Source organism: Melozone crissalis, unplaced genomic scaffold (assembly GCF_028551555.1).
Source record: "Melozone crissalis strain CALT ecotype California unplaced genomic scaffold, PUWL_Pcris_2 ptg000034l_1, whole genome shotgun sequence".
NCBI classification, from domain to species: Eukaryota; Metazoa; Chordata; class Aves; order Passeriformes; family Passerellidae; genus Melozone; species Melozone crissalis.
This window is the reverse complement of record NW_026535812.1, coordinates 9,611,207-9,625,455: the sequence shown is the minus strand read 5'-3', so window position 1 is coordinate 9,625,455 and position 14,249 is coordinate 9,611,207. Positions and strand designations below refer to the sequence as shown.

The following is a 14,249-nucleotide window of genomic DNA, read 5'->3' as shown; positions in this document are numbered from 1 at the left end:
AGATCAGGCTCTATACAAACCTTTTTCTTGACCAGAAGCTTTTAAAGTTATGAGATTGGAGTCATGTATCCCACTTCCCAGTCAGGTTTCTTCCCTCCTTTGAGGATGAACAGAAACAGTGAGAGGATGTACTCACATCACTGGTGCAGCTGGTGAGAGCTGACTCAAATTTCCTCCCCTTTCATCTCCTATGAGCAGTTTTCTTCAAAATACCACTTTGGTTAAAAGTGCAGTTAGGACCCCATTTCTGCTGTGATGAGACTTAAGGACCAGATTGCAGATTTAAATCATCTTTAATGACATTCAGAAGATTGTTTTTAATCTTTCTTTTCTTATGCTGCAGGCACCTCCAATGAAACAGACATTGTTCAGTATGTAGACACAGAGGCAAACATTGCTACAGAAGTTTCCCTCATAATCCTTGACCTGTTGTGTCTTTACACTCTGAATCACCAGGTATGTTTTGCTGGTTTTCTTTCCTGCTTGAACTGGTGAAATATGGGGTGAAAGAAAGGCCTGGGGGAGCAGGCACACAGAAAACCTGAAATGTCCAACAGCAGAATAGGGAAATAACATATGCCAGGCCTCAGTGAAGGTCTTTTAGAAGGGCACTGGTTCATAATATCCAAACTGAATAGAAAGAGGTGGAAGAAGGGCATCCTATATATCCAGGGCTATGTACCTCCCTGCTCTGCTTGGAAGAGTGATACATCTAGTGATACATCACCTTTTCTGAACCATGCTTGTCCCACTAGATTTCAGTGATTTTCAACAACAGATTTCCAACCTGTTTATTATCTCTGTCTCTGCAAGTCAGCAGGTGAATCCTCTGCCTCCTTAAAAATTGCTCAGATTGTTTCAGCAAGCCCAGATGACTTGCTGAAGGTCTAACAGCCACAATACAGCAAACAGCTCCTTTTACATTTTAGTGCTCCCTCTCTGTCAGCCTAACCCTTAAATAAAGTGTATACAATCCGTGAGTAGTACAGGCATAGCAAATACATGAATAGTACAGGCATAGCAATTGCTTTTCTTGAAAAACTGCCAGAGTCTGCAGCAGGCTGGGAAAGCATCACCTGCAGAAATTTTACCTTTAAAAAGCATCTCTCTAGGAGTACTCCAAGGTAATGTCCAGCAGATCCTTCTCCTCTTTATTCACTTCAATAACCACAATGTCCTGTCTTGTCTGTGAACTTTTCAGAGGCAGCTCCAGCAATCTGACTGCCAGAATGTGTTGATGAAGAAGGTCTTTGACACACACATGCTCTTTTTGCAAATCAACCAGTCAGCAGCAGCCCTCAAACACGTCTTTGCTGCTCTCCGGCTGTTTGTGGGCAAGGTAACTCTGGGTTTATTTATGCCTGGCAATGTGTTACAGCAAGTACAGCTTGGGGACAATTGGACACTTGGCAAGAGTTCTGAACTTACTCTATTAATACTTATTCCTGACAAAGATAGTCTGATTTATTGCTGATTAAATGAAAGAAGTTCACAATGTCGGAAAAAAACAGCTCTGTTCTGAAATTGAAAAATTTGCTAAGAAGGGGAAAGTTTTAATGTAAGTAGATGAGTGATGTCCAGCTCTGTGGTTTATCCATTGCCTTTCCTGCTTTTACCGCCTATGGAAGAAAGCTTGAAACCCTGGAGGTCTGTGGTCTTTGTGGCAGATAGCTGGTTTGCAGAATGCACCAGTGAATGGTTACTGCTGTCCCCAGAGGAACCAGCAGGAGAGTATTCCAGACACTTCACCAAAAGTTCATCCACACTAATACAGTTCTACAAATACCTGGTTTTAAACACAGGAAACAGTATGGATATGTGTCAAACTGTTTCTTTGCTTGCCTTGCATTTGTATAAATTGGCATGGTCAATTAGGCACTTGGTGCCAGCTGCAAAGGCTGCACAATTTCCAAGGCACAGAGCTAGATGAGATCCTCTGGAAACCAACCAGAATGTAGCACTCACATAACAATTGCTCTGGGGAAGTGACAATAAGCAAGGCTGGCCTTGGTTCCTAAGTGTTTCTATGAAACACAAGAGTGTAGCTGAGTTTACAGCACATGGCCTCCCTGTGGTTGTTGTCTCAGGGGAAAGAAGAGGAAATCATGCTTCTCCCAGTAGTGCAGCTGGAGGACATGGGGGAAATATGAAGTAAACCATCCACATACAGCTTTAAATGACATCCCAGACAGCTGGGAATAGAAGAACTCTATGCAATGGGGAAAATGAATAAGTATCCAGAATTGCCCTTCTCATTTATCCTGTAGCTTTTGGGATTGAATTCTCCCTTCATGGTTCTGTGGGAGCAGGGATCTGTTGTGGTTCCTGCAGCAGAACCCCTTAGGCAGTAATTAAGATCTGTAGCCCATGTGTGCATTTCCACCTCTCCTCCCTCATTCTGTTACATTCACCCTGGTGCTAACAGTGGGTATGGTTTGGAGAACCCTCTTCTGTTGTCCCCTGCTCTTCAACCCCTTGACCTCTGGAAGTTCACTGACCTTGCTCTCAAAGTCTTTTCCTTTTCTGAACAGCTTTAATTCCTGTGAAGAACCCCCTCTGCTTTTCCTGGTTAGCTGTTGTGCATTCCTGGCAGATTCCTTGCTGCTTGCTGGGCTTGCTGTGTGCCAGCTGCCCTCTGGGCTTCCTAGAGGCCACTTTGATGGCATACAGTGTTTGTAGGAAAATCTGAGTATAGCTCTTAATTAATCTTCATTTGAGTGTGGGATTATGCTTGGTTTAAACCCTGGTATGAATAACTGTGGGAGAGTTACCGAACGGTTGAAAAAAATTGTTAACTCAGAATAACTGCACCAAGACCTGAGAGTAGTACTGAACATGTTCACACATTTTTTTCAATAGTTCCCATCAGCATTCTTCCAAGGACAAGCAGATCTCTGTGGTTCCCTCTGCTATGAAATCCTGAAGTGCTGCAACCATAGGTCACGTTCAACTCAGACAGAAGCATCTGCTCTTCTTTATTTTTTCATGAGGAAGAACTTTGAATTTAACAAGCAGAAATCAATAGTCAGGTCCCATCTACAGGTAATTAAAGATCAATATTTAACTGATGTGCATTAGTGTTTATCATTATTATTTTTTTTATGCATTGAAGCAAGGCAATCCTTTTGCAGTCCTTAGACAGGCAGTTCTCTGTGGCAGCTTGATTTTCCTGCCAAGTCTGAAGTTGGACTGGATTGTCTGCTGTTCTTGGGCTGCTCAGCTCTGCTCCAGGGAGAGACAGCAGCTGTGAATGTATCTGCATTGCCAGATTGATGGCTATTCTTGACTCACGTGTTGCTTGCAGCAGTTGGAGCACAGCTGATGAAGGAACTAAACAGAATCTGACAGTACAGGAACAGACATGTAAAGTCCAGTAATAACATATTTACACTGCAAAATGTGAGCAGCTACAAAACTTTGAAAGATTACTCACAGTTCTTGCCTTTTTATATGTTACCTTTATAGGACAGGTATGAAATTACACTGTATGAAATTACAAGTTCATCGAGTCATACTAAAACAGGGGTTAAAAACTCTTGTGAAACTCTTGATTTCTTTGCTAATTGCATCCTGTGTTTGCTCCCTGTGCAGCTCATCAAGGCAGTGAGCCAGCTGATAGCGGATGCGGGGATTGGCGGATCTCGATTTCAGCATTCGCTCGCAATTATAAATAATTTTGCTAATGGAGACAAGCAGATGAAAGTAAGAAACATTTTTTGTCAATCACTACCTCTTGCAAAAGGTCAACAATTTCACAGGAGCAAGTGTTTCAGTAAATAAAATTGTTGGCTCTATTAGCCAATGATTTATGCATTCATAGTGTGCCTTTCTCAGGCAATCTGAAGTTCATGAAGGTGTTGTTGTGACTCTGAAACTGAATAACTGAAAATAATATTTAAAAATATTTTTATTTGAAAATTGTATTAACAAACCACTTTTAGTCTACAATTCCTTCCTTTCCTCTGTTCAGTAAATGTGTAGCAAAAACAGGCACAACAGTTGGGTTTTGTAAGACCTTGCTAGCTCACTGAAGGTATACTTGGCTCTTAGACAAGTTACCATTGCTATTATAGTTATTGTCTGTACAAAAATTGTTGAAAAATTATTCTGGTTTTTAATTTTTACAATTCTTGTCCAAACACATGTCAAAGTGCATTTTCAGTTTTATACTTTGGGGGCGTTGTTCTTCTCTGAAGGTGACTTTAGGGTATTTCCACTGAGACTAATAATAAAGTTAGCATAAGCAAATTGGTAGATAGTCAGCAGAAGTAATTCTATAGTGTTATCTGATAAGATGTCATTACAATTCTATTTGTTTTTGAAGTACAGCTTTGATTTCACAGCACTGCAGACAGTCACACTGCTTCAGTGACTTGCTTATCTCTGTGTGACATAGAGGAGGGAGTATTTAATTTCATTTACTTTTTCTGAATGTTTTGCTTTTAAACAAAACAAAGGATGGAATTAAGTTTGAAAACAAATGTGTTTCACTGCTTGTCTGAAAAAGAAAATCTGAAGCACTGAGCTAAGAGAACAGCTGGTGTGAGTAATGTAAGGACTCTGTTTTAATCTAGCACAGTTTGAGAAGGTCAGGAGCCAGACTTGTGCTTTATTCCCATGGTGAAACATGCTGGGAGTGTAGTTAAGCAGGACTATCTATAGCACACAGTGCTGTTGCTCAGAGGAAAGTGTGCAAGGATCCAGTTCTGGACCCAGCAAGCAATTGAGGGTCACCTGTTCCAGTTCCCTGACTTCAGCAGGGCTATTGCACCTGGCAGTGGAACTGGTGACTGACTTGGGCCATCTTACAGTGCTGTGAGACATCAGGAAAAAGCACCCAGGGTTTGTGTGGAGTGTGTGCATGCTCTGGGACTGTGACTGCTCCAAAACCTGCCCAGCTAGGGAGGGGGATGGAGGCCCTCTGTAAGCAGAACTTTGTCTTGTTTGGAGGTGCAGCATGGGGCTCTGTGGATGGTTTCAGTGATGCATTGTTTATCTTTCCCAAAGAACGTTAATTTCCCAGCAGAGGTGAAGGATCTGACCAAGCGCATCAGGACAGTTCTGATGGCCACAGCTCAGATGAAGGAGCACGAGAAGGACCCTGAGATGCTGGTGGACCTGCAGTACAGCCTGGCCAATTCCTATGCCAGCACCCCTGAGCTACGCAGGACGTGGCTCGAAAGCATGGCCAAGATTCACGCAAGAAATGGAGATTTATCAGAGGTAATGTGAATAAATTAACAGGGAATCAGTTTGTCTTTAGGCTGAGCTGTTCTGATGAAATGGCTTTGGAACACTGACAGCAGTAGTGAGTTAAGGGAATCATACAGTGCCTCTCATATATTGGAAATCGGAGGAGTAGAGGTTGGAAAACACCTGGGGATGTGATCTGCTTATCTCAGCTTGCCTGACCTTGAGTGCTTCATACATGCTGGAGCAAGACCTGAAACTATCTGACAGGGAAGCTCAGGGCAATGTCACTCTGCTGCCTACCCCTAACAGGCACGGTAGCTGTGGTGTAGAGGAGGTTATGGGCAGTAAGTAACTCACAGAAAGTTCTTCTTTCTTCTCCCTCACTATGGCCCAGGAGAGGAGCTTTGCTTATAACATGTTGTCATGTTCATCAGACTAAATGGGTGATACAAAATTCCACTGCATAACCCAGGGATACCTTATTTACCAAGTCATCTTAATGGTTTTCTTGAGAAAATCTATGCATTTATGTAAGACACCTCCTGAAATTTACACTTGAGGAGGATTTCATCATTTAATCCTTTATTTTCTTTGATTACTTTTGTCTTCCCTTTTCTGCCTGATGATTTGGCAGTGCTGAAAGTAAATGCTCCTTATCACATGTATGCTGTAATTCTGGGTACTTTAACATATCCATGTACGTTGGTCTCTTGTTACAGGCTGCTATGTGCTATATTCATATTGCTGCTCTCATTGCAGAGTACCTGAAGAGAAAAGGTAAGATCAACATATCCAAAACCAACTGTATATCCATAAATCTTATTGTTCGAAATCATTTTTGGCTGTCCTGCTTTCCTTCCTTATATGTAAAGTATTCTTAAAGCAGCTTGAATTCTTCCCAAATGTTTTATTTTTAAAATATATCATAAATGCTGATCTTAGACTGGAACAGTGAAAGTGTTTTGTGTAAAGAGGTTTAATTAAATGTTTAGCAAGGTAGTGCTAATGGAGAATGCTTCACTTGTCAGTCTTTTGTTATTAAATATGCATGTATTAACACATACCAGTAGCAGTATACTAATACCATCTTACAATATCATAGGTTACTGGAAAATGGAAAAGATTTGTACCTCACGTACTCTCCTGGAAGATGCTCAAGTCTCTGATAGTAATGTGTTACTAACAACTCACAATGGAGGAAGTGAGTGCTCTAACCATGCCTGTTTGTGGGTCAAATAACATGATTAGGAGATCAAACTGCTGATTTCCAACTTATCTGCAAAAATATCAACTAAATCAAACCTGTTTCTAGTGCATGTTGAAGGCTGTTATAGAAAACAATGTTGGAAACATCCTCAGTTCCTTTGCTGATGCTCTTTGGCTGGTTTGATGGATTGCTCAGAATGTCTCTGGTTATGGGCTTTTGCAGCAGGAAAATCCCTCTTGGGTCAATTGGTGTTTAGCATGCAAATCCATGTCCAATTCCTTGGCTGTCCAAAGCTGGGAGGGCAGGGGGGTGGAATTAGTATCTGGTTGTCCATATGTAACTTAGTATAGATAAAGGGGTTTTTTTAAATCTATGATGCTTATTTAAAAATAAAGTGCAGGCTTATATTTTTTTAATGCTTCTATGCCAATGGTTATTTAGTTTATAATATCTGTATTTCATAGTAATTCTCAGCATGAGATATTTTAGCAATTTCCACAAAGAGCAATTTCCAGGGTCAAGGGCAAATATCTAGGGAAGAGAAAACATGGAAAGACTATAGTCCTTCAGTACATTTGGAAGTGTCTGTGGACAAGATGAAAAAATGCATTCTTTTAGAAGGAAACTTTCTGTGAAGAGCAATAGTTGTGAGACAGTTCAGTAGTGGTAAAAGACTTTGCCTGAATAAAGATTGTAGTGGCTGGAGTGAAGAACTTGGGTGATTTTAAACCTGTACTTAAACAGTTTTCAAAACTTGAGAGAGAATGGAGGCTCCCATCGCAGTGACTATGGCTTAGCTTTTTTAATTGAGCCACAGTAGAATTTTCCTACTGTTAAATTGAGCATGGGCTTTGTCAGGAGTTTGTCACCTCCCTGCCAGCTTTACCTTCTCCACTCGAGAGCACTGTTAAAATCCTTGCAGGGCAGACCCTTCCTGATCTGTGAAGTGATGTCTGTGCAAGTTGTTTCTGCTGCAACCATGGTACTGAAGGCCTCAGCTTAGCAAACACTCGATTTAAGCTCAGTTTTATTCCTTATGAGCCTCTCCATCCACAGCTGGTGCCACCAGCCATAGCTTTCTGCAGGGGAGTCCCTTGGCTGTGACTGCTGAGCCAGGCAGGACAGGAAAGCCGCTGCCAGTGTGTCCTGGAGCCACCTCCCCTGGGCTGAGCAGTCCTGGGTCTGACAGGGGGGACACCTGCAGGTTCACCAGGTGGGAATTGTGTCACCTCAGCCTGCCAGGGTCATTCCTGTGCACAAAGGAGTGTTGCACATGGAGCTTTGCTGGGCTGCCTGTGCTCAGAGCTCAGGAACCAAAATGCCAAAGAGAGGAGTAACACTGCATCAGGAGAATGCTGGCATTCCCCTTTGCCTGGAGAAGTGAATTTCTATCAATGAGGAAAATGTGGAATAGTCTTATAAATTCCATCAGCTCCATTTGTGCTTCTCATTAGTTGGGCTGCAAAAGAAATGAACACATCAGCTCTCTTTTAGTGGCATCTAGTAACTTCCTGAAGTATCTGGTCACTGAGTCATTAACAGCCTTTCTTGTGACTTGCACTTCAAGGCTTGTTCTCCATGGGATGGCCTGCTTTTCTGAGCATCACCCCCAACATTAAAGAAGAAGGTGCTATGAAGGAAGACTCTGGGATGCAAGATACTCCCTATAATGAGGTCAGCAATGTTAACATTTATATACCTGTTCTGTATTAACAGAATGTTGTTTCTAGTGGAATCCTGTGCATGTTGCAGCAAATTAGAGTGAGTGTACTCAGGCAATGTTAAAAGGCACACAGCTTTTGAGTGAAATGTCACAGCTGTTGCAGTGATGTTTAGCAAAGGAGAGCATAAAGTACCAGAGCTGAAATTCAGGGCAGGGGAAAGCCATGAAGCAAACCCGTTATTCTGCATGAGATGTCAACTATTCAAGTATTTTCATGTTACTGTTATTTCAAGTTTTTTTGTCTAAAGAAGAGCCAAATCACCAATTCTTGATTAAACATTGTGCAATTGCAATAAACCTTAATATAGAAGTTCCAGAATAAAAATGAAGTAGTGTGTATGTGCTTTTGCTGCATTGCTATTAATTAAATGCCACCAGCTGTCAAGTCACTGAACTATTTGCATTTGTGAAATTGCAGAATATCCTTGTGGAACAGCTGGAGTTGTGTGTTGACTACCTCTGGAAGTCTGAGAGATATGAGCTTATTGCTGAGGTCAACAAGCCCATCATTGCTGTTTGTGAAAAGCAGAGGGACTTTAAAGTAAGTGGGTGTTTGGTTTGGGTCTTTTCAATTATCCTAAGGCAACAGTAAAGATCAAAACTTTTAGGGAAAAAATGTGCTTTCTTCAAAAGGAATGTTTTCTTTCTTCCTGTCTGTAATTCCTCCTTTTAATGTTTTGTGCTGTGAGAAAATAAAAACATTGGTGTCTTTCCTGCCTCTTTTCAGCATCAATGCAGCAGTAACTGTAAAAAAACTTTCAAATAAACCTCTTTTCTTAGCCAGTGGATATGATTTTTTACATAGGTTTTAAACCAAGAGCATGTTTCATTGTATTTAAGTTCAGAAAATGCTGATAAATTGCAGGATTTCTTCACAATTTCAGAGTTTCTTAGTTTCTTACTTACTTGACAATTTCAACACATAATGGATAGCCAGATGATAATTGCATTTACTGATTTTTCTGGGTTTAAATTGAAAGAGACACAAAGTAGCAAGAGGCTGTATGCTAAGGAAGCAGATCCTCAGATGTTAACTTAGCTGAAATTTTGGTTCACTAAAATTTCCAATAAAATTTTTGGTTCACTAAATTTTCACTAAAAGAGCCTGAGAAAGTGCTGTGGGAAGCACGTCTTTGTGTGGGGTTGGGAGCTGACTGAGGGTGTTGGCACCTTGTTCTCACCTGCACAAACAGCACTTGTGTTCTCTGCCCCCTTGGCAGGTCAGCAGCACTGTCTGGTGGTGGGATGGCTCTCTGTGAGCCTGCACAAAGGCTCCACTGCCACCAAACCCCTCAGGAGACGACAGAAGTGTTGCAATGAATTTTTAATGACTGCTAATGAGGTTAAACTGTCCCCTTAGCACATCCAGCCATCTTTGCAAAGGTTTGGGAAGCCAGCTAAGGCAAGCACGGCTGTGCAGAGCTGTGGTGGCATTTCCCAAGGTGCTGGCATGCCCTCACCTGCCCTCTGTCTGTCCATGCAGAAACTGTCTGACCTGTACTACGACATCCACCGCTCCTACCTGAAGGTTGCAGAGGTGGTGAACTCTGAGAAACGCCTCTTTGGCAGATACTACAGGGTGGCATTCTATGGGCAGGTAAGTGAGCCTGGGCTCTTCTGTGCCCACAGTCACATTTCAGACTGTTCCTGATAGACTTCAGGGAAGCACTTGGTGGTAAAAGCTGCCTCATGGGTCAGATCCCAGCAGGATTCTAGTCAGCAGGGAGCACCCCATTGCCTCTGTGCAAACCACTACTGTGGATTTAGTGGTGTATTAGAGACCCGACTTCTGTGTCAGCTTTAGTTCTTGACTTCATAAAGCAAAGCTGCCACTGGGGCAGGGCAGGTTTTTCAAGCTACAACATAAATAGAACCTGATAAGGCATCTTTGATATATGGCACTCTCCTCCAATAGATCTCAAAGCAGAGCAGTATTTGCAGTAGATGCTTTGTTGTGTTTTTCACTGACTCTGCCTTCTGCTTCCAGCCTACCTCTGGTTCTGTGCAATGTACTGTAGAGTAGCATTATTCCCTCTGCTGTGCTTCAGCACCTTTGAAGCATTATTTTGTGCTTTCTTCCACCACAAACCAGTGTAGCAATCCAGCATGTTCCTTTTAGTCCTGGTTTTGGCAAGCATAAAATTTCCAGTGCTCTAAAATATAAAGTGCGTAAACAACAGATTGATGTGAATCATTCTGTTTGCTAATTAGATTTTAATGCAGAAATTTGCTCTTTTCTCCTTTTGATCTTATTCAAGGCTGTGGTAAGTCTAGTTCTGTTGCATGTTTTGTTTAATTCTTCTCACACATCCTTCATCCTTCCCTCTACTGTTAATTGACATTAATTTTCCTGTGCTCTCGATTCTTTGGTTCATGGCAGATAAAATAACATTGCTGCATTCATTGTTGCATCCTGCAAAAACTAACTTTTGTTTGTTCAGTTACCTGAACTACTGAGCTGTACCTGTCATCATGTTGTGTGTGCACTGTGGGGCCCACTGCTGCTTCATCCCATCTCAGTGGAAGTTCCTCCCGGCTCCACTGGGAGTGGGATTGGAGCCCCTCTTCCTCTATTGCAAGTCCTGGGGTGGCATTAATGCTGTTTGAATGCAAGCCTGCTTTGCTGGCCTGCACTGCAGCTCCCAAGGGCAGGGCTGCTGGGTCAGTCTGGGGTCATGGCAGTGGCCACTGGAGCACTCTGGGCAGGTCATGGCCATGGCCAAGGTCCTGGCAGTCCCTGTAGGAGCAAGCAAATGGAATTCAGGGGGAATGGCAGGTCCTGGCTGTCTGGACAGATTAGCAAAGCTGAATTTGCCAAATGCAAGGAGCTGCACCTGAGGAAGGACAGCGTTTTCCTTATGCCTGGCCTTCCTCAAAATGACAGCAGTGCTCTCCCAGAGCCAGTGGCTCTCCCACGGGGTAATTTAGCTGCAGCACTTCTGAGTTAACATCTCTGTAACAGTGCAATGACTTCCCAGGTGCCAGTGCCACAAGGACAACTTCATTTAAACAGCTTTAGTGCTCTAAAGGGTATGACTGTGTCACAGCTGTGTCTTCCTCTGTCTGTTCCCCCCAGTCATGGGCTCTAAAGGCAACAGGCACTGCTTTCCCCTTGCCCTTTGCAGGAGAGGTGTGATGTGGCTGCTGTTCCTTAACTGAAACCAAAGCTGCAGGGAAAGAAGATTAAAGAACAAAAGATTAATGCTGGGAGGGAGAATATTGGGGGAGAAAGATGATCTGCAGCTGCACCTGAAAACTGTTGTTCATGCAAAGGCAGAATTTGGTTACTGTATTGCTGCAAGGACCCTGTGCAGGGATGGTTTGAATTAATATGATCCTCAGAGGGGACACAGTCATCTGTTTTCACCACCAAGATTTATTTGCCAGCTCAGGGAGCTGGATCTCAGGGCAGCTGCTGGTTCAGACTGTGCTTTCTGTTAAAGGCCTTTGGTGACAATGTCTCATTGCACCCCCAAGTGACCACACTAGCCAGTGCATATGAGTTTACTCACAGATGAGTGTTTGAGAAATCAGTATTTTTCTTGAATTAAGAGCAAAAAAAAAAAATCCTGATAAATATACTGAATAGCTGAGAACTCAAATTGTGCTGAAAAGCAAAGACATTCAAGAGCTGTTTTTCAGAGCAGTGTCAGGCAAAGGCAGAGCTGAGGGTTTGTTCTGCTGTGTGTACAAGGAGGTGGAGGGCAGAGTTTCATAGTGATCACAATCACTTACTGTGGGGTGAGACAGGGAAAGAACCATTAGATGCCAATTCCTGGCAGGGCAAGCAGAAGGCTTTACCTCAGCACCTTTCACCAAAGGGCAGAGAAAGGTCTGATGTACTGTGAGCTCCAAGGCTGTGTCTGGAGGGGTGTGAGGATGAGGAAGGGCCTTATCAGAGCTCCCACAGTGAAAACTTATCTCTCAGAGCATCAGAGCTCAGTGGAAACCAGTAACCTGCTGTTCAGGGGTCATGTGCCTTCCATCACCATCAGCTGCTCCCTGTCACAATTTTCATCAGTGAGGCTGCATTGTCCTTGCAGGACCAAACCAGCCAGGATGGAAATAATCCAGGGAAATGCATCGATAATGTAACCTTGGCTGCTTAATATTTTAAAATCCTGAAATTGGAGGATATTTGGCTTCTGAAAAGTATTTAATCTTACTTTTAATAGTCTTTGCCAGACATATAGCATATGGCAGACATGATTATTTATAGCTCACAGTAAACTTCTGCTTGTCACTTTTCAGCTGAAATACTGTAGGGAATGTGTCCTTAAATGATGTCTCTTGTATTATAGATAAGATTAAATCTGTTAGTTTTTATTTTCAGGTATTTTTTTTTAAGTAACGATTAACAGAGATATCATCTCAGTGTGCCATGCAGCATCAGCAGAGATTTGGCACTGACATGTAAGCACTGTGTTTCAGCATACACAGAATCAGGGTTTAAGAGCATAAACTACATTCTAGCTTGCTATGTGATCATTTTGGAAAACAGGAGGGATTTTGTTGAAAACACTGGATAGTAGCAGAAAGCAGATGTCTTTTGACAGAAACAGTGCATAGTGGTATGTTTAAGTATGATTGCATCAAACTGATTAAGTTTTCCCACATAAAGCAGTTTTGATTCAGTGGAAACAAGATCAAAAACCAGATTATGATCCTGTATATATTTTCTCAGTGTAATCAATAGGAAATCAATTGCCTGCCCAGCTCAACAGATGTTTGTAGGATAGCAACTTTGGAGCTCTAGATTTTTTCTCTAATTACCTGTGAAGGTCTTCATATGCCTATGGAATTTAATTGAAAATGTTGTTAAAAATCATGCAATGTTAGAAGGTCCCTGTGAGACTGAAGAAGATGCTGTCAGATGAGCTGCTCTTGCAGCTATTAGTTATTGGTTTCCAGTAATGCCCACAGAACTCCTGACACTTGCCAAATTCAAAGACAATTTTATTGCCCCTTGTCCTCACTGAAGGAGAAGCCAGAGATGCACATATTTGTTAATCCCCATTGAAATAAATCTTGGGGGGTCCTAAAGAAGCAATGAAATTCATAGCTTATTTTATTTTAATTCTGTTTGGTTTTGGTGAAGATTCGCCTAATCAATAATTTTAGAGGGCAAAGTTGAAACACTTCCAGGAAAAAAGCTGGATTTTGCATGAGTACCTTCTGAAGAGATTCTGGAGATATCTCTTGCCTTCATTAATTTCTGCTTCTCTGTTTTTCTGCAGATAGCAGTTTGCTTAGGCTTATTGTAGAATTGGCAATCCAAGCCACATCATGTGAAGTCCAAAGGGCCTTGGCTCTGACATCACTAGTGCTGTCTGCCTTTCCCCCTCTCCCTGCAGCTTCAGGCATTTTCCTCTGGCTCACTGTGCACTAAGGTGAAAGGAGGAGGCTGTGAGTGCAGCTGCAGTGGTGCCCATCACCAACTGCACATGACACCCCAGGAGGGGGCTGGTGTGCCCATGGCACTGGGACAAATGCAGTCCTTGTTAAAGGGGCACCTGCTGCTTTCTGCCCAGCTGGGAGAGTGCTCCTGCAGCGCTGATGTACGTGTTCATCTTGGGGCAGCTGTGTCTCACCTGTAGGGGATGCAAAGCTCTGTTAACTTTCAGAGGTGTGCATTTCTTCTGAAGCCTGACAGATCCATGTTCAGCTCTTAGTGGACCCTTTTATTCAAGCTCTGCCAAGTCCATCCAATGTATTAAATAATGACCTAACAAGACTGTACCTTTGTTGCAAAGGAACACGGCCTGTGCATCTATTTGTTGTTTTTCTTTCTCTTTTCAAACATGAATAATTTGCTAATTGTCTCTGCAAGTGCTGCAGTTCTATGTGGCCTTTCAAGGTTCCCACCAGAGTTTCTCTTCAGCTGCCCTGAGGAGATGCAGGCTGGTTCCCAGGTGCTCCCATGCCATGGCCATGGGCAACAGTGCCCAGCTGTGCCTGCACACATGGCTCCCAGAGGATGCTCTGGAGGTGACATGCTGCGCACAACCTGTCGGATTCCCGGCTGTTTAGATGGTCTGGAAAGGCCCGGGATGGCCTTGGGCAGCCTGCGCTCCAAAGGACGAGAAGGGACTTCAGATCTTTTCTCGGTCTCGGTGTTTATTAATT

The 14,249-nt window shown here is 42.8% G+C and overlaps 1 protein-coding gene across 4 annotated transcripts in view; it reads left to right on the top strand.

Annotated features, from left to right (window-relative positions):
- DOCK10 (dedicator of cytokinesis 10) overlaps nt 1-14,249 on the top strand; it is a 117,675-nt gene that overhangs the window by 94,820 nt on the left and 8,606 nt on the right. For 3 of the 4 annotated variants that reach the window (XM_054282412.1, XM_054282414.1, XM_054282411.1), the window contains exons 41-50: nt 344-456; nt 1,202-1,339; nt 2,860-3,042; nt 3,592-3,702; nt 5,008-5,223; nt 5,913-5,970; nt 6,296-6,394; nt 7,968-8,074; nt 8,542-8,664; nt 9,607-9,720. In XM_054282412.1, the coding sequence (XP_054138387.1) occupies nt 344-456; nt 1,202-1,339; nt 2,860-3,042; nt 3,592-3,702; nt 5,008-5,223; nt 5,913-5,970; nt 6,296-6,394; nt 7,968-8,074; nt 8,542-8,664; nt 9,607-9,720 (1,262 nt within the window). The remainder of the gene's footprint in view (nt 1-343; nt 457-1,201; nt 1,340-2,859; nt 3,043-3,591; nt 3,703-5,007; nt 5,224-5,912; nt 5,971-6,295; nt 6,395-7,967; nt 8,075-8,541; nt 8,665-9,606; nt 9,721-14,249) is intronic. The other variant, XM_054282415.1, reaches the window with a different exon arrangement.